Source organism: Triticum dicoccoides, chromosome 4A (assembly GCF_002162155.2).
Source record: "Triticum dicoccoides isolate Atlit2015 ecotype Zavitan chromosome 4A, WEW_v2.0, whole genome shotgun sequence".
Taxonomy (NCBI): domain Eukaryota; kingdom Viridiplantae; phylum Streptophyta; class Magnoliopsida; order Poales; family Poaceae; genus Triticum; species Triticum dicoccoides.
In genome coordinates, this window is record NC_041386.1 from 92747988 (window position 1) to 92774431 (window position 26444).

A 26444-nucleotide genomic window follows, 5' to 3' on the forward strand; every position below is an offset into this window, starting at 1 on the left:
GTAGAATATGGATTAGTGCAAGAGTTCATGCAAGACTGACAGGTGATTAGGCAGCAATGGCTCCCCCGACCACTTCTTTGGCATCAACTCAATCACCTTGTTCTTTTTCCGCCTCACCGGCACCCTCTATTTCTTACCTAAACCCTGCAGCCCTGCTTCCTATCATTCTATGAAAGAATGAAGAGATTTTGGTTTTCTCCTCACTGATTGATGGAGCCCAAAACTGCTTGACGACCTCCGGCCCAAGCTATTCCAACCCCGAGTCGTGTTCCCCATCTACATGTGTGTCTTATCGTCCTTTTGGTCTTAGTTCGCCGGTTCAGGCCGGTTTAGAAGGAACCGGACAAAATGGTGATTTTTGTTATTGTGTTGTTTATTTTTTTATTTTTTATTATACCCGTAATTTGTTTAACAGATGAAGTTTGTTCAACTCTAGAATAATAATAGAATCACACAAACATTCATGTTTATCTTAAATTATGACCACTGGATAGCACGCAAGTAGATACAACACGTGCGCGGAGGCACGGGGATAAACCAAAGCAATCTACCACCTCTCTCACTCTCACTCGCTCATATGGCTAAGCCAATCACGTGACGTGATTATCACTTACTACTAACACAAACATCCATATATTACGCACGCTTACGTTACACCGGCAGCAGCAACGGCTACAAACAAACAGAAACAGGGCACTCGTGGAGGCATGGAATCGGGCGGCATCAGGAGGCGGCGGCGGCGGCGGCGCGCCGTGCGCGACGATCGGCTCAGGAGGAGGTGGCGACGCGCGGCTCCCATATGAAGAGCTGCCCGCTCAGCTGGCCGCACCGGCGCATGTGGTTGAGGAGCTCCTGCTTGCTCCGCCGCCTCCTCGTCGTCATCAGCACCTTGCCCTCGCAGGGCGTGGCAGCACTGCCGTCGTCTTCCGGGCCAGGCAGCGTCGCGGTCGCGCTTAGAGCCGGAGCTGCGGCCTCCGAACTGCTCGGAGGCTTGGGCGACTGCTGCGGCGCAGCGGCGGTGTCATTGATCTCGGAGGCGTTGACGGGCTCGGCGCCGACGAACTTGTTGATGACGAGCGAGGAGCGGTGCACCCGCGCCCCACTGTTGTGCGCCTGGGGCTGCGTACTGACCTTGACCTCGACGACGGTGCCTCTGTCCACGACCTGGACCTCCTCCTCGCCGTCATCCTCCTCCTCCTCCTCGCGGGTCTGCTCGTCGGCCTGCTGCTGGTCGGCTTCCTGGGCGCGGTTCTTCCCCTCGTCCTCGGCCGGGGCGGCGGTGTCAGCGAAGGAGAGGAGCAGGCGCCCGCCACGGCGCTGCGCGCGGAACAGGGTGTTGGACAGCACGGGGACGGCCTCGACGACGAGGCGGCCGTCGCGGCGGTGCTGCCTCATCTGCAGCGACCCGACGGTGCGGCGCGCCAGCGAGGGCAGCGGCGGCGGGAACGCGCGGGGCGGCATGGCGCGCGCGGCCACCCCGTCGGCGCCGCCCTCGCCGTCGTCGTCGTCGGAGCCCGGGCAGGAGCGGTCGGCGGCGTCGGAGAAGCCGTCGGAGCCGGTCTCGGAGCCGAGGCTCTCTGTGCAGATCTCCAGGCTCTTCTGGGTGAGCAGGCTGGAGGAGCGGCGCACGGGGGCCGGCACGTACGGCGCCTGCTTCGGCGTCAACGCCGGGGCCGCGGGCTTCTGCGACTGGATCATGTTCCATATGTCGTCCCTCTCGAGACGGCCGCCGTGGTCCGCCTCCTGCAGCGGCACGGCCTGCTCAGCAGCAGCAGCAGCCACCACCTTGCCGCCGGCGTCGGCCTGCTCGGCGTGGCACGGCAGGCGCCGCTCCGCGGTCTCGAGCGCCGTGAGTGCCATGTCTCGACGCGTCGCAGGTGGCTCACAGGTACTTACTAGCTAGGGTACAGTGCTGCTTTGCGGGAAGAGTACGTGCGTTTATATCGAGTGGCTGGTGCTGGGCTGGTTCACCTGGTGGTGACCGGGGTTCGGGAGAGCAGAGCAGAGCAGGCACACGAACAGAGAGAGAGAGAGGGAGCAGGGGGGGCGAACCGGGAGCGGGCACGCGGCGGCGAGATAGAAGCGGAGGCGGGCGGCTTGGCTTGACCGGCCGACTGACTGACTGGCTGACTGGCTGACTGACAGGGCGTGTGTGTGTGTGAACTGTGAAGGAGACGAGAGGCGGAGGAGGACGGCGGAGGGATAAGCTCGGTAGACTGACTCTAACGCGCGTCTGGGTTTCGCGCTGTTTCTGACTCGTCGTTTGGCTGTGCCGGGGGAGAGGGAGGGAGGGAGAGGGGCTCCGCTCGCTCTCGCTCTCGCTTCGGCTGGGGGCTGGGAGGCGCGCACACACGATAAGAAACCGGAGGGAGGGGCGGGGGGTATTTGTAGGGGGGCTGCGCCGCTGCTCACCACATATCCCACTAGCATGGGGGGGGGAACAGATACTTTTGCCGCCAGTGGGAGGGCCCCTCCGTGACATATGCGCACTCCACTGCCAAAAAATCGGGCAAAACCACACGCGCACTGCTATATCACCGAATGAACATGTTTGCATCTTTCATCTACGGTGTTCCACAGAGGCAGGTGCCTCGGCATCTATATTATCTCCTTCTTTCTTGGCGGGGACAATATTCATATCATCTTATCACTCTTCCAATCCAATTGAAACGGCCGGTTACCAAGCCATGTCAAGATTTTCTCATCATTTTGCGCTCAAGCGTGGCCGGACTTGATTTCGAAATCGGCACCATGAGAAATAGCCCAACCATTTCTGTTTAGTTATGTACTACTATATGACACCCTTTTATTCTTCAACCGAAAAGTCCATCCTTTAGCAAGCAACCGGAACATGGAATCGCCACTAATAACAAAAGAGACCGCGAATTGTTTTCCTTTTTAGCTATATAAGTCAATTCCCTTTGCATTGTAGGAGTAGTATATTTGATCGTCATACAAAAGCCTCAAAGTGTACTTAATTGAAGGCATCGATTGTGGAGAGAGCTGGGAGCAAATGCCGCCCCTCCATTTAGTCTGGGGGCATTTCCTACTTCATGCATCAAGGAACATGTTCCTTTTTTTTCTTTCTTTTTACCCGTATAATTCATAAGTTGACATGGAATGGAATAGATTGCCCGTGTATATTGTCCAGAGAATACTTATAGAGACCATTGAACGGAGGGAGTTCAACCCTTTTGAAATCTTTGTCTTACAGGCCGAATCTACCTTGTAATTTATTTCCATGGACTACGCTATGCATCTCCATCTTATAATGTTATTACAGATCTAAGAATACTAAGGGCATCTCCAACGCTGACCCGTAAATTTCCTCTCGCATCCGTCCGCGGGCAGGGTGGGTCAGTCCGCGGACACGAATGTGAAAGCCGGATATCCGCATACATTTCAAGCCGGGTTTCAACAAACTAGATGAAATTCATCAAACCCAACATAATTCATGAAAGTCCGGATAGAAAATAGCACAAATCATGCATACATAGCATGCAAATAAGTTTAGCACAACAATAGTTCAAATTCAATAAGATTAACCGGATGTTCAACAAGTTTCTCATGAACGGATCATGTCATCCCACACATACTGCCCCTTCAGCTTCATCCAACAGTGTATGTACGTAAAGGTCATCCCTCTATCCCGTGGTACATCACCGCAACGCGTACGGGCTACACAACGTGTAGAGCAACATTGAGCAAATGAGTGATTCAATCTACAAGTTGAGTAAGAAGAAGTAAAACTTTCAATCTCCTTCGCTGTCGTGCGCAATGGCCACCTTGCCACCAGCCGAGCTACTGTGTCACAAAACTTTGTGATGGTGGTCTGTATGGCGTATCATCGATACGATAACAAATTTACATTGTGATCATGGATGATGTGCATGTCGGAGGGCGCAATGTGCTTTCGTGCGTGAAACAAATCATACGCGTTGCTAGAAGAGCCCCCTTCTGCCCCTGCCTTTGAAATCCAAGACTACGGCCAATCACACATCGCACAACAACTCTTCCTCCATGGTCGAGTACCCCGTCATCCTTCGTACTCTAAAAACGACATGACGTATGAAAATAAGCTCAACATCATTTGACTGAACACCTACTGGGTGTGGTGTCCGCCATGGACGTCATCGACAGGGGGCGGAATGTACCTGGCTGTGGACGGGTCCTGGGTGGACGGCGCTGTCATAAAAAGCAAGCAGGCGCTTAGGTGCTAGTTGCAGACGTCCGGCAATGCCTGTGCGGCGGTTGGACAATTGATATAGCAAAGGCTAATTTTATATTGTGTTGATATAACAAAGCATCTCGAAAGTACTTTTGAAATATTGATATAGACAATTCCACGATATCTAACTTATAAAGGATGAAGGGGTAGGTAGTCACAACGAAGGCCTCGAGCGCACTGTACCACGCGAGGGAAAAAAGATCACCGCACCGTGCCCGCGCGTGGGGTTGCAGCGCACCACGCGAGCAGAAAAAACACCACACCGTGCGAACCCTAGCCCCAATCCACAGCCCCGCGCCCCTCGCTCCTCACTCCCTCGTCCGCCCCGAGCCACACGCACACCCAATCCCCTCCCCTCCAACCCTAGCCGCCCCGCTCCCCTCCCTCTCCACGGCGCCGCCGCCGCCGCCTCCTCCCCTTCTTCCCTGCTCTCCACCGTGCCGCCTCTTCCTCCTCTTCACTGCCCTCTCCAGCGGCGGCAAAGAACGGCGGCGCTCGATCCGATCTGCTGAAGAGAAAAGATGAGAGAGGGAGAGAGACAAGGAAGGAGAGGAGGGAGAAAGATAGAGGAAAGAGGAGACCGAGGTGTGACGGCGGATAAGAGAGGGTGACCGAAAGGAGCGTGACGACCTGCAGACAAAGGGCGGTGGCGGCGCCGCTCGATTTGATCTGCGTGATAGAGAAGATGAGAGGGAGAGAGAGAAGGAAGAACATGAGAGGAGGGAGAAAGAGAGAGGAAAGAGGAGAGGGGGTCGACGGCCGACAGGAGAGGACCACCGGAAGGAGTGCCGCCGGCTCGTCGTCTTCCACCGCCGGCGTCGGCCTGCACCAGTGAGGTCGGGCGAGACCTTGCTTCCAGGGCGGCTTGACCACAGTCTACAGGTGACCACGTCCCTTCTCTCCCTTCTCCCGTATGTATCTCTCTATGTCGTTTCTTCTCCTTTCTCACACGAAGAAACACACAGAACAGTAAAAATGAAGGATTTGGGGGCTGCTCAGTTTTGGAGTAGCAAACCATAGAGGATATGGGGCTGCACGTGCTTGGAGCAGCAAGCCATGGCAAAGAAGGTGAATAAGCAACACATACATGTACTGCTCAAAAGATGCATGTTTGGAAATTTTGTTTTTTGTTCTTAAGATTTCTTTCAATTGATCTGTACCTAGCAATCCCGTGTGCTTGCAATCACATATAGTTTTGGCCATGTTGCTACGAGGAAGCTTCCTTCAATTGAATCGATCCTCTCATTAGCTCATGGAGGGCATTGGCAGGAACAGAGTGGTCAACTGAATTTGATTGTTCATATATTCTATGCCTATATCAGTGCTTATCTCAGTTACATGATTTCTTTTGCAGTACTGCCAGGGGTGGCTGTTTGTTTACTGAAGGGGGTGTTGATCTGCTGCCCCTTGTTCTACACTCTGTCCAAGTATGAATTTGGATGCATGCTTACAAAGAATTATCTGATTACATGTTTGATGCTCTCTAAAAAATTGCTACAAAGATTCATAAGAAACTTCTCGTGATAGATTTACCATTTGGGATATTTCCAAATGTTTACTTTTAATTCAGGAGACGCCCACAGCGCCGTTTGCTCTTTGTACTTAATCTTTCATACATGCAGGTTGTTTAGCCATCCAATAGAACAAACCATTGATTTATATGGCCAATGGGTCTTTTGCTTGCTTCCTGTTAATATAGTCCCCTATTTGTTGTTTCTGAGTGTACATCTGCTTGTTCTTCTGGTTTTGTTGCGACCATATGATTTTATTTGTTTGCAGGTCCTGTTGTGGTTCCCTTTGTTTGCTTTGTTGTCTACAGCTTTGTGATCTCACGTGTTGCTCACCTTGCTCTCAAGGTTGATGCTATATTTGCTATTCATCTCCCTATAGCAAGGTTCATGGCTAGAGTTGAGCAGGTGCAGATGTGTTGTATGTTTTTTGCAATCAATTAAGCTATGACTCAAGGTCACTTTTTTTGCAGGATTTTGAATATTATGCCCTCGCTCCGCATCGCACCACTCTGCCTCCTGCCACCGCGTTCGATCTCCTCGCCTGCTGTTGTCCGAGTTGGTGGAGGTATGAAATTCTTGTCCATGAGCTCGATTCAGCCATTTGTCCATGTGTGATTTGTGCAGTTTTAGGTACTTGTGTCTGCACGTCTTGGATCTTGGATCATGTGTGTTGCTTCAGAAATTTGATCACATTTATTTATCTATCAAGGTGGTAGAGGCAGCGTGGATGGCTTGGTGACGGCCTCAGCTTTCCTTGTTGTTCATCCACGTCATCCTTTTAAGTAACACAAACAATTTTTTGTGTGTGGTATGATCTTCGCAAGTTGAAGGAAGCACGGCCACTCAGCAAGTTCAGGTTGTTTTTCATCCGATGAAGATCTTTGCAGCTTCGCTGACCCGGGTGATGGCCTCATCTTTGTTCCTTGCTCTTCTTCCACGTCGTCCTTTTTGAGTAACAAACAGTTTTTTTGTGGTATTATCTTTGCAGGTTGATGGAAGCACACACACTCAACGAGTTCAGGTTGCTTTTCATCTGATGAAGATCTGTCCTTCTCTGACATTCTTTAGTTTCCAGTGTTTATCATTGTTAAGGTAAATTTTCGTTACTCACTTTTTTCTATATTATCTCTTGATAGTAGATTTTATTTATGGTTATATCATAATCAATTTGTTGAAGGACAGAAATAACCAATATTTCCATAGAGATTGTGTGGTAGCTTAAATTGAACCATTGCCTTTTGTTTTCGTTCACTCATGCCATATTACAAAACTGTTCGATGAGTTGTATTGAGCAATGTGGAGAATCTATGACTTTGCCATGCCGTCTGATTCTTCTCTTGCCTTGTGGTTGCATCTTTGCCAAGGAGGAGGCGGTTAAATCGCTGAAACAAGTTCTTGGTGAGATTTCCTACCACAAATGTTTATTGTAATGTCTTGCTTAAAGTAGATTGTGTATCTAATTTGGGTGGATTTACTATCTGTATTTTTTACTCCATACAGTTGGTACTTTATTTAGAATGATCAATTGCCTCAAATGATTAAATGGTTCTCCTCTAACATAAATGTGCCGACAAAAAAGTTCTTTTCCACTTCACTACTTTGTAGATGCTGAAGTGTGGCCTTGAAAGATAGGGAGATGCTTAAAACATGTAACAAAGATTGAGCTGCCCATTTAGTGAATTCGCTACTACTGTTCCATGGAATGCCCAGTGGGATGTGTGAATTTTATGGTTAAATTTTTCTGCCATGTTGAATAGCTGATGCAGTGCATCGAGTATTTTCCATCTAAATTTTGCTTTATCATTATGCATGCTTGTGGATGTTCTGGTCGAGTTTGTGCTTGGGTTATAAATGTGACATTTTTAAACTATTAAGGTAAAGACATTCAGTAAACCAAAATCTTCATATGTAACCTAAAAAACTGAACATGATTAAGAATCCTTTGTTACACCTTACTCCCAAATCTGTCTTCCAAAGAAAGATCGTTAGGTGTCCCGCCCCCTGCTTGCTTAAAATACTTTACTACTCAATTTCCGTTGGTATGAGATAGTTTTCACATCAGGCAAAAAGTCGAGAATGCGCAACCTGTGTGTACCAAGGTCTAGGAACTTCATAAATTAAAGAAGAAGAAGCTTTTACATACAAGGCGCTTCCTTTTCACATTTCTTTAGCTTGTCAAAATTCTTACATGATTCATGGCCGTGTATCCCTATCCTATCCTGCTACAAGATTGAGTTTGTGATTCTTTGCGTATTTGCAACGCCTTGACTGCAGAGGTATCCTTCTCTCTGTACCAAATCTAATTCTTTGCATATTGGGTTTGCATAAGCTTGCGATTACCTGCTCTATTTGCGATCAAATACCATATGTGTATGTACTCGCAGAGGTAATAGAGAATTTCAGAGAAAGATAAAAAAGAAAGGACAGAGGATGCTGAGGAAAATGATACCTGGATAGTTACAGCTACAACTTACCTATTGCTAAAATTGATTACTCCTCTCCTATTTAGTGAAATGTGTATTGGCTCTTTTATGTTCTGTGGTTAGGACCAGCAACTTGATTAGGTGCGGTTTTCTTTAACTGATACATCTTTAAACTAAACTGAACAATACAACAGCTTCCAGAAAGTATTTTGCAACTTCAGAAATCCAAAATTATGGTTCTGATGTTAATGACCAGGATGATGCGATAGCCACTTTTGATCCGTATCTATTTTTTCGAAGCTTGAAAGATATACTTGCAACACTTGACTGGAATGATCTAACTTGCGTTTCTTTTTTTTTCCATTTCCAGAATACTTTGCTGCTAGCATAATTGTGATCCATTTTTTACTCTACTTTTCCTTGATCTATATACATGATTGTCAATTTCCAACTTCTTAGTTGTAGAAAAAACAAACAAAATTCAGTTTAGATGTGTCTGATGTAGGCATTAAAAGATTCATCAGAGCCATTATTCTGAACATTGTTTAAAACGACACCCTATTGCCGTTGGTGCCAAGAACTTGTGATTTATGGCTTATGTCAATTCCATCTTTATAGATGCTTGTGAAGTACATGGGGGAGGCGCGCATAGTTGATGATTATGTTCTGGGTTGGCCATTGAGAGGGAGGCCGAAGCAAACTCCGTCAGGTTTCAGGTGCACGCCCTCTGTCCCTGTTTTCGTCTGTGTAGCTAAACTTGAGAATTGTACACTTTGGTATATGAAGTTAGTTGCTGAGTTTACATGCAGTTATGAAAGTTGAAGTGTGCCTCCCTATTTTACTTCCTTTAATACAGGGCATTCTATAATTATTAAGAACTGATTTGTTGAAGTATGCCTCCCTATTTTGTCCAGATAACTACTTAGGTTAGGCGGGAGAAATAAAAAGGGTAACCATAGATATATGGTCTAGCATCACGAGGTTCAGGTTCCTGTTGTTGATCAACCGTTGCTTCGGTCGAGGTGGGTTATTCTTGATTATGTTCTTCTTTGTATTCTTGTTCATGGCCTACACTGGTGTTATCATCTATTCTGTTTCAAAAATTTCAATGGCTTAGTTTCATGTCCCAGTACCACTTGAAGTACAACTAAGTGCATTCTAACAGGACAATAATGTATGTATTTACCTATGGTTATTGTTTCCTATAAGAAATATGATCATCTTACCTTGGTTTCCCCTGTATCTGACTTGGGACAGTTTTATGTGAGATTTGTTTTGCATTTTCAGTGTGTGTGGATGCTTAAGCTTAAGCTTTTATTATTTGGTTCAGTTAGAGATTAAAGAAGACTGAAATTATGGGCTCACAGCGAGGATTGTTGTGTCCAACCTGCACAAGAATGCCAAGAATTCCTTCTAGGAGACGTAAGCGATTGTTGTGTCCAACCTACACAAGAATGCCAAGAATTCCTTCTCGGAGACGTAAGCCACGGCGCATGTTTCTGCCATGATTTCCTTCGGTTGGATTTCGTGGATTTAGGTGTTGAAAAATTCTGGGTTGTGGATGCAGGATTAAGGATATGTACCTGCACTACAATGAGAGATTTGGGCTGCTTCTTTGTGGCTTCCAAACTTGAAATGTTTGTTTGGAAGTTAGTTTAGTTTTTTGTTGTGGATTCACAGCTTCTCATATGTACCATCCTCTTAGACCTTTAGATTTTCAAAGAAACTAAATGTGTGGTATGGTCTTAATAGTACAACTTAAAGCTTTACATGCTTTATATTTTCTCTGAAATTTGCTCTTGAAAAATCATGTATCTATGTTATATCCGGTGCGAAAAGGCGGCTTCCAAGCAAAGGATCCGGGAGTGTTGGCCACATTTGGTTTTCAATTTGGGTGTCTAAATATTCTCACAATACTTGACTCCCTCTCGGCCTTTGCGCCATTGGCGCAACGAGTCATCTAGTAAAGGAATAAAGATTCAAAGATGAAACGTGGTATTGTGATCACCGTGCCACGTGTAATGGAACAACACTTCCTTTGGTCCGCTGCCGGCGCTCCTAGTCCGACCTTACTTTGCTCTCATGTGACGCCTCCATCTACAGGCATCACCCTCTTTAGAGCATCTTCAATTGATAATGTATTCCCTTGCCTTCGTCTTCTTCTATAGCGCACCCATTCCGACGGGCGGCGGGTTCGCGCGGCCACCGCTTCGCATCGCCACCACATGGCTTGGCCGCGGCAGCTTTCTTCTTCTTCGGCGGCCACCAAATGGGGGGAGGGGGTGTGAATCCGGGACGGTGATTTGGGGGTGGCATGGCAGCGACGACGGTGTCGGGAACGGCGGGAGACACGGGGCTAGCCATGGCCCATGGGGAGGTGCGGCGGAGCTACGGTGGCTGCTGCGGAATCGGGGAGAGGAGTCCATAGCAGCCTGCGGTAGGCGGGAGGGCGAGCGTGCGGCAGAAAACTTCTGCTTGGCGGTTGGGCGTTCGCGCGGCGTGATTTGATTTTACTCGTGCGGCAGTTGGTGATTTAGATTTGTATCACCAAGTGATGTGTTTTACATCTAGAGTATAAACTGAGATTTTTTTTTTATCTACATCACTGTTAAAGCACTGTTTTGAGGGCTAAATGATGTAAATTTTGAGTATTTACATGTCTACGTTATCTATTGGAGATGCTCGTATGCACTTCCTCCTACCGCCTTTCCTCTAAATCTCTAATCCTCTTCGTCGCAGCGCATCTCGCCCGCACACAGATGTATGCATCACATGGTGGCAGAAGGTGTTCGCTTCTTTCGAACCAGAGAGTTCGCCCCTAATTTTCCGCATTATTAAATTCGGAACTTTTAGTCAGGAAACCATCGTTCAACACAAGGTTATAGAAGTGCGCTTGGATCGCCGCTGGTATGCAAAGCCAATGCATGTGTTCGGTGCGAGGGAAATAAGTAAATAAAACCTAGAGAAAAGCCGGAAAAGCACCAGATTGCTTAGCTGCATTTCTGACTTCGAATGGACAACGTATGGCGCAGATGCTTGCAAGTTCCGAGAACTCCTCATTATGCATGTGTCGGCGCCACTGGCAATGATTTTCCTTGCTTTTCTTCTCTTGTGTTCGTTCAAGACTGATGTTGACGCAGTACGGACCGTGTGCACGTGTAACATCATCCTATTACAAGTTAAACTTTCATACAACTAAAGGATTTAATCAAGTCTCACTGTCTCAGTTAGCGAGCTCCAGGGCGCTGCTCATGTTAGCGAGCCCCTGAAGGCTAAATTTCGTGTTTTGACCCTTTTTTGAAACCTATTTGAGATTTAATCTTAGTTTGAATTTTTTTTGAGACCTAACCTTTTTGCTACCGCTAGAGATCATGGCGGTAGGGTATAACAGTCTACCGCCAAGGTCCCTGGCGGTATGGTTGCATGCCCTATCGTCAAAAAACTCCTAAGTATTGAACACAGCGCATGCTTGTGCTTACCGCCAAGCACCTTGACGGTAGGGTTATGCAGGCTACCGCCAGCCCGGTTGGCGGTGGCAATGTTTTCTACCGCCAAAGTCCCTGGCGGTAGGCTGTTAGACCCTACCGCCATGGACTCTGGCGGTAACAAAAGGGTCAGATCTCGAATTTTTTCAAACTAGGGTCAAATCTCAAATAGGTTTCAGAAAAGGGTCCAAACACGAAAATTTGCCGCACCTGGACGACCGAGGAAATTGGAACATGCAACTACTTAATCAACATTTAGCTTGGTATGTACGTAATGAAATAGTACATCATAAGCTACCACCTTCAATTGAAGCTTCCTGCAGATTTCTAATTAGCTATGATGAATCTCTTCGATGCATCAATCATTTTCCAACCACTGACATCATCAAAGGGAAGATGATGTTGCCGCCGATTCGGTATAGTTCTACAATGATAAATACAGCAACACAATGTGCAACCACGGTTCAGCGGTCTGCCCCGCGCGGGCGATCGCGTGAAGCTGAATGTTGACGGGTCGTTCGTTGACACCGATGGTGGATTAGCAGGAGTCGATATGATCCTATGTGATAATGACGGCAACATTATCTTCTCCGCTTGTCGTTTCATCTTGCATTGTTCCGGACCGCTCCAGGCTGAGCTGTTGGCATGCCAGGAAGGATTAAGCCTTGCTCTACAATGTTCTACTCGTCCGGTAGACATCGAGATGAATTGCATGGATGCGGTCAAGTTGATCAAGTCGCCTACCCTTGACAGATCGCCACATAGAATGATAGTTCAGGATATTAAGAGGCTCTTTGGTGAAAGGGGTATCTCTATTGCTCATGTAGGTAGGAATCAGAACGTTGTTAGCCACACCCATGCTGCTTTCGAACGATCAGAGGGCTGAACTGCAGTTTGGTTATGGTCTGGACCTGCAGACGTTCCTCTGCTATGTAGGAACGAATATTCCAACAGTTGAGCAATGAAATCCTTTTAACCCCGCAAAAAAAGTCTCAATTAAATGGCATAACATGCGAAAAAAGGGAAAAAATAAAAAATAAATTTTTGCACGGATCTCAATGTAACATCTGATGGATATAATATCGACTGAGACTTTGTTAAATCCTAGTCGACTGAGACTTAGCAAGACTGCTAAAAAAGGGTTAAAACTTTCTTAATGAGTCTAGGCGATATACTCTTATAAACCCACAAGCCCGCTCATTGATGGTACAGTACTGTCGATCATCCAAATTGTACCCTCAATCACCCAAAACCACCATTACAGTACAGGCGCATGCAGCGTGTCCACCGTACGTGCAACGGTGCAAGTGACGATAACACAGCGTCATTCGTGCTAGCTGTGCGAGTGCAAGACAAACGCCTGATCAGCGCGCAGATGGGAAGGGTCCAGGCTACACACGCAGCTAGTACGATGCATCCTCCAAAACCAAGCATGTACACTGGCATCCAACCAAGGCGCTGGCGTCGTTTCCGGGCACCGCTCAGTCCTCTGGCACTCTGCCTCTTCAGCAAGACCAACACCCGCCGGCCGGCTGGGGGCGGCGTCTTGCTCCGGGCAACTCGAACTCCGCGGCCGTATGCGCGTGTGCCGGGCCGAGGACGATGGGCCGTAGGGTGGGGCGCGTGCCATGGACGGGCCACCGCACGGGCGGCGAGGGGGGGAGGAATCTGGTGGCGCTGCAGTGCAGGTGCAGGTGCAGGTTCGCCCGCGTATGCGGACACTGCAGGCCAGCTGGGCGGGGAGAATCGGTCGTCCACGCATCGCGCGACGTGCCCGCCGCCCGTTTCAGGGGCCAGCGGCGGCGGTTTTCTTTTCGATGCCACACCTAAACCTAATCAGGACAGGACAGGTAAAATATCTCGAGCTTTTGGTAACAGTTGGGCATGCAACAGAATCGTCTTTCGTTCGCACGAAGCTCTAGCCCGTCTCCGTCAGGAAAAACAGTCTTGCTAAGTCTCAGTCAACTGAGATTTGATTATGTCTCGGTCCATGTTATATTCCTTTGATCTTGCATGAATATCAGTGCAAAATTTTCCTTTTTTTTTCGTCTTATAAAGTGCCCCAGACTCTCGCCCCCTCGCGTCGCCCCCGCAGTCGACCCGGGGGCAAACCGTAGCCGCCGCTTCTAGCACCTCCTCCGCCCCTGTCCATCCTCGCCGCCATCCGCAGCGTCGTCGGGCAAAGCCTGGCCAGGGAGGACCTGCTGTTCGGGAAAGAGATGTTGTGGATGGTGGGCTCCGAGTACTTCCAGCAGTGGCGACGGTGTGGAGGTTGTCAGGTGGTGCGGCGTTGTATCCACTGCATAGATGACGACGAGTTTTGGCGGCATGGTGCAGCTGCATATTGACGATGAATGCGACTGGATGGATGAGCGCAGGGCGGTGGAGCCGTCTGGCGCCATGATGGCGTCGACGGCAGCGAGACCGGGCAAGGTAGATACAGCAGTACAACACTGAAGATGGATTAGTGGCAGGTGGCTGCGGCCTACGGCGGCCTCATACCCGGTAGGCGTCCTGGTTGAGGAGTGCGCCGGACTGGTGGGTACCCCATACCCGGCAGACGTCCTGATTGGGACCTCAGGTCTTAGCTGTTAGGTTTGGATGCGAGATATGTTTGATATTAGCCTCAGATTATCAGCGCCCCTTCATCAACTGGTTAGGAGTACCGACAGATGTTGCCTAGACAGGGGTTTTAATCTTACTGTTGTATGATTTTGTACGGTCTTGTGTGAACAATTAATAAAATAGTTACATGCATCGTCATGCAGAGGCCGGGGTCCTTCTCCATTTCTAAAAAGAATATTGTATAACTTGACTGAGATTTGGCTAAATCTTAGTCAACTGAGACCTAACCACATCCCAGAGAAAAACCATTTGCAACCACCCGGTGCGCTTCGAAAGCATATAGCACGGGGACGAGGCGTGTTACCGTGAACTGTAGGGGGCGGCTGCTCTCGATACTCGTCAACGATCCCCAATTGCACTGGATCGGGTGTGATCCATGTCGAGTAGCGACGAGCATCCAAGGGATTAAAACGGCAGCACGGTGCGCTCGCCTTAGCCGCGCATTTGCGTCTCCAGGCACATATGCAGGGGTTCGTGGGAAGAGCTCGCACATGCATCGGTTGAGTTAGTGCTCGTTTTCTGACTCCATTTTCCTTGGTGAAAATGGGGGCCATGCATGTGGCCCCTTTCATGGGAAAAAAAAAGTCAGTGCTTGTTTTGCACCCAGCGGCGTGCGTCGTCATTTACATTGTCACCGGGTGACGTCGCAGCTTGTTTAGATCGGTGAATTGCTGCGTGGGGCGCTACGTACACGTGGTCGGTGCCCGCATCTGGGTCTGTGTGGAAGCAGACGGGGAAATTTTGACAAGTCCAACGTCCCCGTTGGGTGTTCGCCGTACGATTCTTTCACGTATGTGTCAGCACATGTGTGGAAGCTAGTAATGCTGTACGACAAGTCTGCAGGAGGGAGGGAGAAGATGGTTAGTGTACGCCTGATTAGACGAGCTGTAGCCCACAACAACAACGAAAGACCGCCTGCCGATCGTCCATTCTGATCTGAATGCATGCAGCCTTTCGCTATCCATGTGCTCGATGCAGAAAAGTCTAACCGAAGCCTGCTAGCTACTCCCGGTTCCCAAATACAAGTCTTTCTAGATATTCCAACAAGTGACTGTAAGCTCAAGCTTGGTTTTCTCAAAATTAACTATGAATTCACTCAGATCTCAGCTCTGTTCATGCGAGTTTCAACGAGAGAGGAGGAAGATTACAGCCAATTCACTCACGCCAGCTATCCTATCCATTCCTCGGCCGAAGCCGCCAGCCACCCGTTACAGAACCAGGACAAGTCATCATATAGACAGTGACTAGCGGGCCCGTTCTAGGCCTCGCAACCTTGCTGACGCCTGAGCTCTCCTCTTGGGCCTGGCCTGTTCTGCGCTTGCCGGATCCTTCTGTAGCGATTCAGGCATTGTCGATGTGTCCTGGTCAGTGCTGCTGACAATCCCCCCTGGAAGGAAAACGGCTTGCCCCCAAGCCGGTGTGCGCGGAAATTGTTGCTTCAGCATGTCTTGGTCTTCCCAGGTTGCCGACGATGCTGGAGAATGGCTCCACTTGACCAGTACTTGAGCCACCGTCTTGTCCCCATGAGAAACCAAGCAACGATCGATGAAGTAAGACGGAACCTGCAGGTGAGCTGTTGTTGAAGGAAGAACAGACAATACCTGCTGGTCTGGTTTGACATGGCGCTTGAGCAAGGAGACATGAAAAACTGGATGTACTCTGCAGTTGTCCGGCAGCTTCAGCTTGTAAGCCACTGCACCGATCCGGGCCAGTATTTCAAAAGGTCCAAAGTATTTGAAGGCCAGCTTGTGATTTGCACGGGGGGCGATAGAAGACTGAATGTACGGTTGCATCTTGAGGAACACCGTGTCGCCTACCTCGAAACATCTTTCCGTTCGGTGTTTATCAGCCTGAATCTTCATTCGCTGCTGCATACGTAACAAGTGCTGTTTAACTGACTCCATGATCACATGCCTGTCACGCAACCACTGTTGAGCGTCTGAACTGCCAACAGCGTCCACTGGAGATATGCTAAAATAACGGGGAGGGTGCCCATAGACCAGTTCAAATGGAGTACGGCCAGTCGAAGAGTGCCAATTTGTATTATACCACAATTCACAGAGCGGGAGCCAGCTGAACCAACGATTCGGATGGACGCTGATAAAACATCTGAGATACCCTTCCACCTGCTGGTTCACCCGTTCGGTTTGCCCGTCAGTCTGAGGATGTTGACCCGAACTCATGCGCAGTTTAATACCTGTTTTGTTGCACACCTCTTTCCAGAACGAGCTGGTAAAAACTGGATCGCGATTAGAAACCAGCGATACAAGAAGGCCATGCAGACGGTACACACGATCCAAGAATTGTTCTGCCACTGTGGTAGCTGTGTAAGGGTGCTTGAGAGCAATGAAGTGCCCATACTTAGTTAGTTTGTCCACAATCACTAAAATGCAGTTGTAATGCTATGAAACAGGCAATCCTTCTATGGAATCCATTGTCATCATTTCCCACGGCTGTGAAGGTATAGGTAAAGGCTGCAACAGATCTGGGTAGGGAACTCTGTCAGGTTTAGCAAGTTGGCATATCTGACACTATTGTAATACAACTTTGATCATTTGCTTCATTTTCTTCCAATGGAACAGCTGAGATATTCCGCGGTAAGTCACTGGAAACCCAGAATGACCCCCAGCCGAACTAGCATGTAAATTGTCGATGATCTTGCGCTGTAACTGTTCATTCGAGCCAATTCACAGTCGTTTCTTGAAACGAAGTAACCCTCCTTGTAGAGTAAAATTAGGGACAACTGATGGATCAATGGCCAACTTCTGTAGGATTGCAGTAACATGAGAGTCTGAAGTATAACTATCCATGATTTCCTGCACCCACGCTGGCTGTATATCTGATAGAATATAGCAATCTCCTGACAGATGAGGGCGTCTAGACAGAGCGTCAACAACCTTATTTTCAGTCCCTTTCCTGTAAATGATTTTGTAATCCAAACCAAACAATTTGGTTAAGGCTTTTTGCTGCCAAGCTGTATGCAGACGTTGCTTTGTTAAACTGACTAAAGCCTTTTGATTAGTTATAATGTTAAACTCTTTTAGTTGTAGGTAGGAGCGCCACTGTTCCACTGCTAGCAGAATTGCCAAAAATTCCTTTTCATATACCGACAGTGTCTGATTTTTGGGGCCCAGGGCCTTGCTGACAAACGCTATGGGGTGCCCCTCTTGTGATAACACAACACCTATGCCACAGTCACTAGCATCTGTTTTGACGGTAAATGGTTTCTGGAAATTTGGCAAAGCCAGGACATGAGCAGTAACCAAGGCTTGCTTCAGTGTCTGAAAAGCTGTGTCCTCAACACTGGTCCAAACAAACACAGCACCCTTGTGCAGTAAGTTAGTCATGGGCTTGGCAATAACTCCAAAATGGCGAATAAATTTCCTGTAGTAACCAGCTAATCCCAGGAAACTTCTGACCTCTTTCACAGACTCAGGTTGTGGCTATTGTTCAATAGTACTTATTTTCTCAGGATTTGTAGAGACTCCATCCTTGCTGATAATGTGACCCAAATAGAGTAGTTTTTGAGAAGCAAATTCACACTTGGAAAGCTTTACATACCATTTGTCCCTTCTCAAAACTTGCAATACTCTTCTGACATGCTCTAGATGCTGTTTCAGTGTTTTACTAAAAACTAGGATGTCATCAAAGAATGCAATCACAAAATTTCTAAGCATGTCAGGTTCTTCAGACAAGGATACATGGATGGCCCCTTGAAAAGTATTTGGAGCTCCTGTCAGGCCAAAACCCACAACTAGGAACTCAAAATGCCCATGGTGCGTTTGGAAGGCTGTTTTATACTCTTCTCCAGGGGCTAATCTTATTTGGTGGTATCCAGCCCTGAGATCCAGTTTCGTAAACCATTGTGCACCATGGAGTTCATCCAATAGCTCATCAATCACAGGCATAGGGTAATTTCCCTTGATTGTCAGGGCATTGAGGTGTCTGTAATCCACCACCAATCGCCAGGTGTGATCCTTCTTTTTAACCAAGAGAATTGGAGAAGAAAATGGACTGTTACTCCTTCTGATTACACCAGAATCTAACATCTCCTGAATTTGCCTTTCCACTTCATCCTTTAGTTCTGGTGCTAATCTGTATGGCCTGTGTGAAAAGGGTCTAGCTCCTGGAATAAGAGGTATAGAATGATCACAGGCTCTCTCTGGTGGTAATCCAGTAGGGACAGCAAAAACATCCTGAAACTCATCCAACAGCTCCTGAATTTCTGGCAACATAGTTTGAGCATTTTCATCAGTAACTACAGACAACTCTATGATGGTATAAGCAAATTCCACAGGTGTTGCCCCTTGAATTGTTACTGTTTTTCCATGTAAAGGAAAATACATCCATTGCTGTTCCCAGTCCACAGTCATCGGGCTATGTTTAGCCAACCAATCCATTCCCAAAATCCCATCATAGCAGCTAAGAGGCAAAATCTTGAGGTCATGCTCGAACTGTACACCATTTACTGACCAATTGCACATGGGCACAAAGCTGGAGCAGCTCATTATTCCCCCATTAGCTACTTTCACCTTCAGTGTTGTACATGCCTGCACTCCTGTCATTGTGTTAGCTGAAACAGTATCTAGGAAGGAGAGGGTACTGCCAAAATCCACTAAAATGGTCTTCTGTTGTCCCTGGAGTGTAACAATCAACTGAAAGGCTTTACTGCTAGCTGACCTTCCTTCGGCGTCCTCAGAAATGGCCATTAGATTGACCTCATCATCCTCATCTGACCCAAGCTCCTCTGAAGATGTACACTGGAAAAACTTCACCATTTCCTGCACCACATGAAGTGACACAGTTTGCTTGCACTGGTGGTCACGGCTCTGTTGGAAATATGCCCTAGAGGCAATAATAAAAGTATTATTATATTTCATTGTTCATGATAATTGTCTTGTATTCATGCTATAACTGTATTATCCGGAAATCGTAATACACGTGTGAATACTTAGACCACACTATGTCCCTGGTAAGCCTCTAGTTGACCAGCTCGTTGTGATCAACAGATAGTCATGGTTTCCTGACTATGGACATTGGATGTAGTTGATAACGGGATCACATCATTAGGAGAATGATGTGATGGACAAGACCCAATCCTAAGCATAGCATAAAATATCGTGTAGTTCGTTTTGCTAGAGCTTTGCAAGTGTCAAGTATCTCTTCCTTCGACCATGAGATCGTGTAACTCCCGGATACCGTAAGAATGCCTTGGGTGTACCAAACGTCACAACGTAACTGGGTGACTATAAAGGTACATTACAGGTATCTCCGAAAGTAGCTGTTGGGTTGACACGGATCGAGACTGGGATTTGTCACTCCGTATGACGGAGAGGTATCTCTGGGCCCACTCGGTAATGCATCATCATATTGAGCTCAATGTGACCAAGGTGTTGGACACGGGATCATGCATTACGGTACGAGTAAAGTGACTTGCCGGTAACGAGACTGAACAAGGTATTGGGATACCGACGATCGAGTCTCGGGAAAGTAACGTACCGATTGACAAAGGGAATTGCATACAGGGTTTGATCGAATCCTCGACATAGTGGTTCATCCGATGACAACATCGAGGAGCATGTGGGAGCCATCATGGGTATCCAGATCCCGCTGATGGTTATTGACTGAGAGAGTCTCGGTCATGTCTGCATGTCTCATCAAAGCGTTTGGATTTATGCAGACTTATGGAGAAGCCTGCGTTTACAAGAAAGTGAGTGGGAGCTCTGTAGCATTTCTCATATTATATGTAGATGACATACTCCTGATGGGAAATAATATAGAATTTCTGGACAGCATTAAGGCCTACTTGAATAAGTGTTTTTCAATGAAGGACCTTGGAGAAGCTGCTTATATATTAGGCATCAAGATCTATAGAGATAGATCGAGACGCCTCATAGGTCTTTCACAAAGTACATACCTTGATAAGATTTTGAAGAGATTCAGAATGGATCAGTCCAAGAAGGGGTTCTTGCCTATGTTACAAGGTATGAGACTGAGCTCAGCTCAGTCACCGACCACGACAAAAGATAAAGAAGAGATGAGTGTCATCCCCTATGCTTCAGCCATAGGATCTATTATGTATGCCATGCTGTGTACCAGACCCGATGTAAACCTTGCCGTAAGTTTGGTAGCAAGATACCAAAGTAATCCCGGCAAGGAACACTGGACAGCGGTCAAGAATATCCTGAAGTACCTGAAAAGGACAAAGGACATGTTTCTCGTTTATGGAGGAGACGAAGAGCTCGTCGTAAAGGGTTACGTCGACGCTAGCTTCGACTCAGATCCGGATGACTCTAAGTCACAAACCGGATACGTGTATATGTTGAATGGTGGAGCAGTAAGCTGGTGCAGCTGCAAGCAGAGCGTCGTGGCGGGATCTACGTGTGAAGCGGAGTACATGGCAGCCTCGGAGGCAGCACATGAAGCGATTTGGGTGAAGGAGTTCATCACCAACCTAGGAGTCATACCCAATGCGTCGGGGCCGATCAAACTCTTCTGTGACAACACTGGAGCTATTGCCCTCGCAAAGGAGCCCAGGTTTCACAAGAAGACCAGGCACATCAAGCGTCGTTTCAACTCCATCCGTGAAAATGTTCAAGATGGAGACATAGAGATTTGCAAAGTGCACACGGATCTGAATGTCGCAGATCCGCTGACTAAACCTCTCTCGCGTGCAAAACATGATCAACACCAGAACTCTATGGGTGTTCGATTCATCACAATGTAACTAGATTAGTGACTCTAGTGCAAGTGGGAGACTGTTGGAAATATGCCCTAGAGGCAATACTAAAAGTATTATTATATTTCATTGTTCATGATAATTGTCTTGTATTCATGCTATAACTGTATTATCCGGAAATTGTAATACACGTGTGAATACTTAGACCACACTATGTCCCTGGTAAGCCTCTAGTTGACCAGCTCGTTGTGATCAACAGATAGTCATGGTTTCCTGACTATGGACATTGGATGTAGTTGATAACGGGATCACATCATTAGGAGAATGATGTGATGGACAAGACCCAATCCTAAGTATAGCATAAAAGATCGTGTAGTTCGTTTTGCTAGAGCTTTGCAAGTGTCAAGTATCTCTTCCTTCGACCATGAGATCGTGTAACTCCCGGATACCGTAAGAATGCCTTGGGTGTACCAAACGTCACAACGTAACTGGGTGACTATAAAGGTACATTACAGGTATCTCCGAAAGTAGCTGTTGGGTTGACACGGATCGAGACTGGGATTTGTCACTCCGTATGACGGAGAGGTATCTCTGGGCCCACTCGGTAATGCATCATCATATTGAGCTCAATGTGACCAAGGTGTTGGACACGGGATCATGCATTACGGTACGAGTAAAGTGACTTGCCGGTAACGAGACTGAACAAGGTATTGGGATACCGACGATCGAGTCTCGGGCAAGTAACGTACCGATTGACAAAGGGAATTGCATACAGGTTTTGATCGAATCCTCGACATAGTGGTTCATCCGATGACAACATCGAGGAGCATGTGGGAGCCATCATGGGTATCCAGATCCCGCTGATGGTTATTGACTGAGAGCGTCTCGGTCATGTCTGCATGTCTCCCGAACCCGTAGGGTCTACACACTTAAGGTTCGGTGACGCTAGGGTTATGAAGATATGTATATGCAGAAACCCGAATGTTGTTCGGAGTCCCGGATGAGATCCCGGACGTCACGAGGAGTTCCGGAATGGTCCGGAGGTAAAGAATTATATATAGGAAGTGCTATTTCGGGCATCGGGACAAGTTTCGGGGTTATTGGTATTGTACCGGGACCACCGGAAGGGTCCCGGGGGTCCACCGGGTGGGGCCACCTGTCCCGGGGGGGCACATGGGCTGTAGGGGGTGCGCCTTGGCCATCATGGGCCAAGGGCACCAGCCCCTATAGGCCCATGCGCCTAGGGTTTCCCCCTAGGAGGAGTCCTAGTGGTGGAAGGCACCCCTAGGTGCCTTGGGGGGGAGGGAAACCTCCCCTAGGCCGCCGCCCCCCCTAGTAGATCTCATCTACTAGGGCCGGTGCCCCCCCCTTGGCACCCCTATATATAGTGGGGGAGAGGAGGGACTTCATACCCTAGCCCCTGGCGCCTCCACCTCCCCCCGTTACGTCTCTCCCTCGTAGTCTCGGCGAAGCCCTGCTGCTGTGACGCCCTGCATCCACCACCACGCCGTCGTGCTGCTGGTTCTTCATCAACCTCTCCTTCCCCCTTGCTGGATCAAGAAGGAGGAGACGTCTCCCGTCCCGTACGTGTGTTGAACGCGGAGGTGCCGTCCGTTTGGCGCTGGTCATCGGTGATTTGGATCACGTCGAGTACGACTACATCATCACCTTGCAAGCTTCCGCACGCGATCTACAAGTGGTATGTAGATGCAAACTCTCTCCCTAGACTCGTTGCTTAGATGATCTCATAGATGGATCTTGGTGAAACCGTAGGAAAAATTTTAATTTTCTGCAACGTTCCCCAACAGTGGTATCAGAGCCAGGTTTATGCGTAGTTCTCTTTGCACGAGTAGAACACAACTTTGTTGTGGGCGTGGATTTTGTCATCTTACTTGCCTCTACTAGTCTTTTCTTGCTCAACGGTATTGTGGGATGAAGCGGCCCGGACCAACCTTACACGTACACTTACGTGAGACCGGTTCCACCGACTGACATGCACAAGTTGCATAAGGTGGCTGGCGGGTGTCTGTCTCTCCCACCTTAGTTGGAGCGGAATCGATGAACAGGGCCCTTATGAAGGGTAAATAGAAGTTGACAAAATCACGTTGTGGTGATTCGTAGGTAAGAAAACGTTCTTGCTAGAACCCAATTGCAGCCACGTAAAAGATGCAACAACAATTAGAGGACGTCTAACTTGTTTTTGCAGCGATTGATCATGTGATGTGATATGGCCAGAAGTTGTGATGAATGATGAATTGTGATGTATGAGATCATGTTCTTTGTAATAGGATTCACGACTTGCATGTCAGTGAGTATGACAACCGGCAGGAGCCATAGGAGTTGTCATTATTTTTTGTATGACCTGCGTGTCATTGAATAACGTCATGTAAACTACTTTACTTTATTGCTAAACGTTAGTCATAGAAGTAGAAGTAGTCGTTGGCGTGACAACTTCATGAAGACACGATGATGGAGATCATGATGATGGAGATCATGGTGTCAAGCCGGTGACAAGATGATCATGGAGCCCCGAAGATGAAGATCGCTGGAGCTATATGATATTGGCCATATCATGTCACAACTATATAATTGCATGTGATGTTTATTATGTATTATGCATCTTGTTTACTTAGGACGACGGTAGTAAATAAGATGATCCCTTATAAAATTTCAAGAAGTGTTCTCCCCTAACTGTGCACCATTGCTACAGTTCGTCGTTTCTAAGCACCACGTGATGATCGGGTGTGATGGATTCTTACGTTCACATACAACGGGTGTAAGACAGTTTTACACAGCGAAAACACTTAGGGTTAACTTGACGAGCCTAGCATGTGCATACATGGCCTCGGAACACAGAGACCGAAAGGTCGAACACGAGTCGTATGGAAGATACGATCAACATGAAAATGTTCACCGACGATGACTAGTCCGTCTCACGTGATGATCGGACACGGGCTAGTCGACTCGGATCGTGTAACACTTAGATGACTAAAGGGATGTCTAATCTAAGTGGGAGTTCATAATTTGATTAGAACTTTATTATCATGAACTTAGTCTAAAACCTTTGCAAATATGTCTTGTAGATCAATGGCCAACGCTAATGTCAACATGAACTTCAACGCGTTCCTAGAGAAAACCAAGCTGAAAGATGATGGCAGCAACTATACGGACTGGGTCCGGAACCTGAGGATCATCCTCATAGCTGCCAGGAAACAATATGTCCTAGAAGGACCGCTAGGTGACGCTCCTGTCCCAGAGAACCAAGACATTATGAATGCTTGGCAGTCTCGCGCTGATGATTACTCCCTCGTTCAGTGCGGCATGCTTTACAGCTTAGAACCGGGGCTCCAAAAGCGTTTTGAGCATCACGGAGCATATGAGATGTTCGAAGAGCTGAAACTAGTTTTTCAAGCTCATGCCCGGGTCGAGAGATATGATGTCTCCGACAAGTTCTACAGTTGTAAGATGGAGGAGAACAGTTCTGTCAGTGAGCACATCCTGAAGATGTCTGGGTTGCACAACCGTATGACCCAGCTGAACATTAACCTCCCAGATGAGGCGGTCATTGACAGAATCCTCCAGTCGCTCCCACCAAGCTACAAGAGCTTTGTGATGAACTACAACATGCAGGGAATGGAAAAGACCATTCCTGAAGTGTTCTCGATGCTGAAGTCAGCAGAGGCTGAAATCAAGAAAGAACATCAAGTGTTGATGGTCAATAAGACCACTAAGTTCAAGAAGGGCAAGGGTAAGAAGAACTTCAAGAAGGGCGGCAAAGATGTTGCCGTGCCTGGTAAGCCAGTTACCGGGAAGAAGTCAAAGAATGGACCCAAGCCTGAGACTGAGTGCTTTTATTGCAAGGGGAAGGGTCACTGGAAGCGGAACTGCCCCAAATACTTAGCGGATAAGAAGGCTGGCAACACCAAAGGTATATTTGATATACATGTGATTGATGTGTACCTTACCAGTACTCGTAGTAACTCCTGGGTATTTGATACCGGTGCCGTTGCTCATATTTGTAACTCACAGCAGGAGCTGCGGAATAAACAGAGACTGGCGAAGGACGAGGTGACGATGCGCGTCGGGAATGGTTCCAGAGTCGATGTGATCGCCGTCGGCACGCTGCCTCTACATTTACCTACGGGATTAGTTTTGAACCTTAATAATTGTTATTTAGTGCCAAGTTTGAGCATGAACATTGTATCTGGATCTCGTTTAATACGAGATGGCTACTCATTTAAGTCTGAGAATAATGGTTGTTCGATTTATATGAGAGATATGTTTTATGGTCATGCTCCGATGGTCAATGGTTTATTCTTAATGAATCTCGAACGTAATATTACACATGTTCATAGTGTAGATGCCAAAAGATTTAAAGTTGATAACGATAGTCCCACATACTTGTGGCACTGCCGCCTTGGTCACATTGGTGTCAAGCGCATGAAGAAGCTCCATGCCGATGGACTTTTAGAGTCTCTTGATTATGAATCGTTTGACACGCGCGAACCATGCCTCTTAGGTAAAATGACCAAGACTCCGTTCTCCGGAACAATGGAGCGAGCAACCAACTTGTTGGAAATCATACATACCGATGTGTGCGGTCCAATGAGCGTTGAGGCTCGCGGAGGATATCGTTATGTTCTCACTCTCACAGATGACTTGAGTAGATATGGGTATGTCTACTTAATGAAACACAAGTCTGAGACCTTTGAAAAGTTCAAGGAATTTCAGAATGAGGTGGAGAATCAACGTGACCGAAAGATAAAATTCTTACGATCAGATCATGGAGGAGAATACTTAAGTCACGAATTTGGTACACACTTAAAGAAATGTGGAATCGTTTCACAGCTCACGCCGCCTGGAACACCTCAGCGAAACGGTGTGTCCGAACATCGTAATCGCACTCTATTGGATATGGTGCGGTCTATGATGTCTCTTACCGATTTACCGCTATCATTTTGGGGATACGCTCTAGAGACAGCTACATTCACTTTAAATAGGGCACCGTCTAAATCCGTTGAGACGACACCGTATGAATTATGGTTTGGAAAGAAACCTAAGCTGTCGTTTCTAAAAGTTTGGGGATGCGAAGCTTATGTCAAGAAACTTCAACCTGAAAAGCTCGAACCCAAGTCGGAAAAATGCGTATTCATAGGATACCCTAAGGAAACTATAGGGTATACCTTCTACTTAAGATCCGAAGGCAAGATCTTTGTTGCCAAGAACGGATGCTTTCTGGAAAAAGAGTTTCTCTCGAAAGAAGTAAGTGGGAGGAAAGTAGAACTCGATGAAGTACTACCTCTTGAGCGGGATAGTGACGCAGCACAGGAAACCATTCCTGTGATGCCCACACCAACTGAAGAGGAAAACCATGATAATGATCAAGGTACTTCGGATCAAGTTACTGCTGAACTTCGTAGGTCCACAAGGAGACGTTCCGCACCAGAGTGGTACGGCAACCCTGTCCTGGAAATCATGTTGTTAGACAACAAT

At 47.5% G+C, this 26444-nt stretch overlaps 1 protein-coding gene and 1 long non-coding RNA gene across 13 annotated transcripts; one reads left to right on the forward strand and one right to left on the reverse strand.

The window, feature by feature from the left end:
* Positions 1-441: 441 nt before the first annotated feature.
* On the reverse strand, positions 442-2343 carry LOC119285178. The gene has a single exon (XM_037564409.1). The coding sequence runs from the start codon at positions 1858-1860 to the stop codon at positions 769-771; it is 1092 nt and encodes a 363-aa protein (XP_037420306.1). The 5' UTR covers positions 1861-2343; the 3' UTR covers positions 442-768.
* A 2091-nt stretch (positions 2344-4434) lies between these two features.
* Positions 4435-9954, forward strand: LOC119285179. Of its 12 annotated transcripts, none has more exons than XR_005139375.1 (11): positions 4442-5110; positions 5194-5296; positions 5583-5655; positions 6008-6144; positions 6210-6304; positions 6449-6831; positions 7104-7137; positions 8781-8878; positions 9077-9184; positions 9493-9641; positions 9730-9954. It is a non-coding gene; the product is annotated as an uncharacterized LOC119285179 (long non-coding RNA). The 12 variants fall into 12 exon arrangements; XR_005139378.1 differs by having other exon boundaries at positions 6449-6640; positions 6728-6831; positions 9493-9954; XR_005139380.1 differs by having other exon boundaries at positions 6449-6595; positions 6728-6831; positions 9493-9954.
* The last annotated feature ends 16490 nt before the right edge of the window (positions 9955-26444 follow it).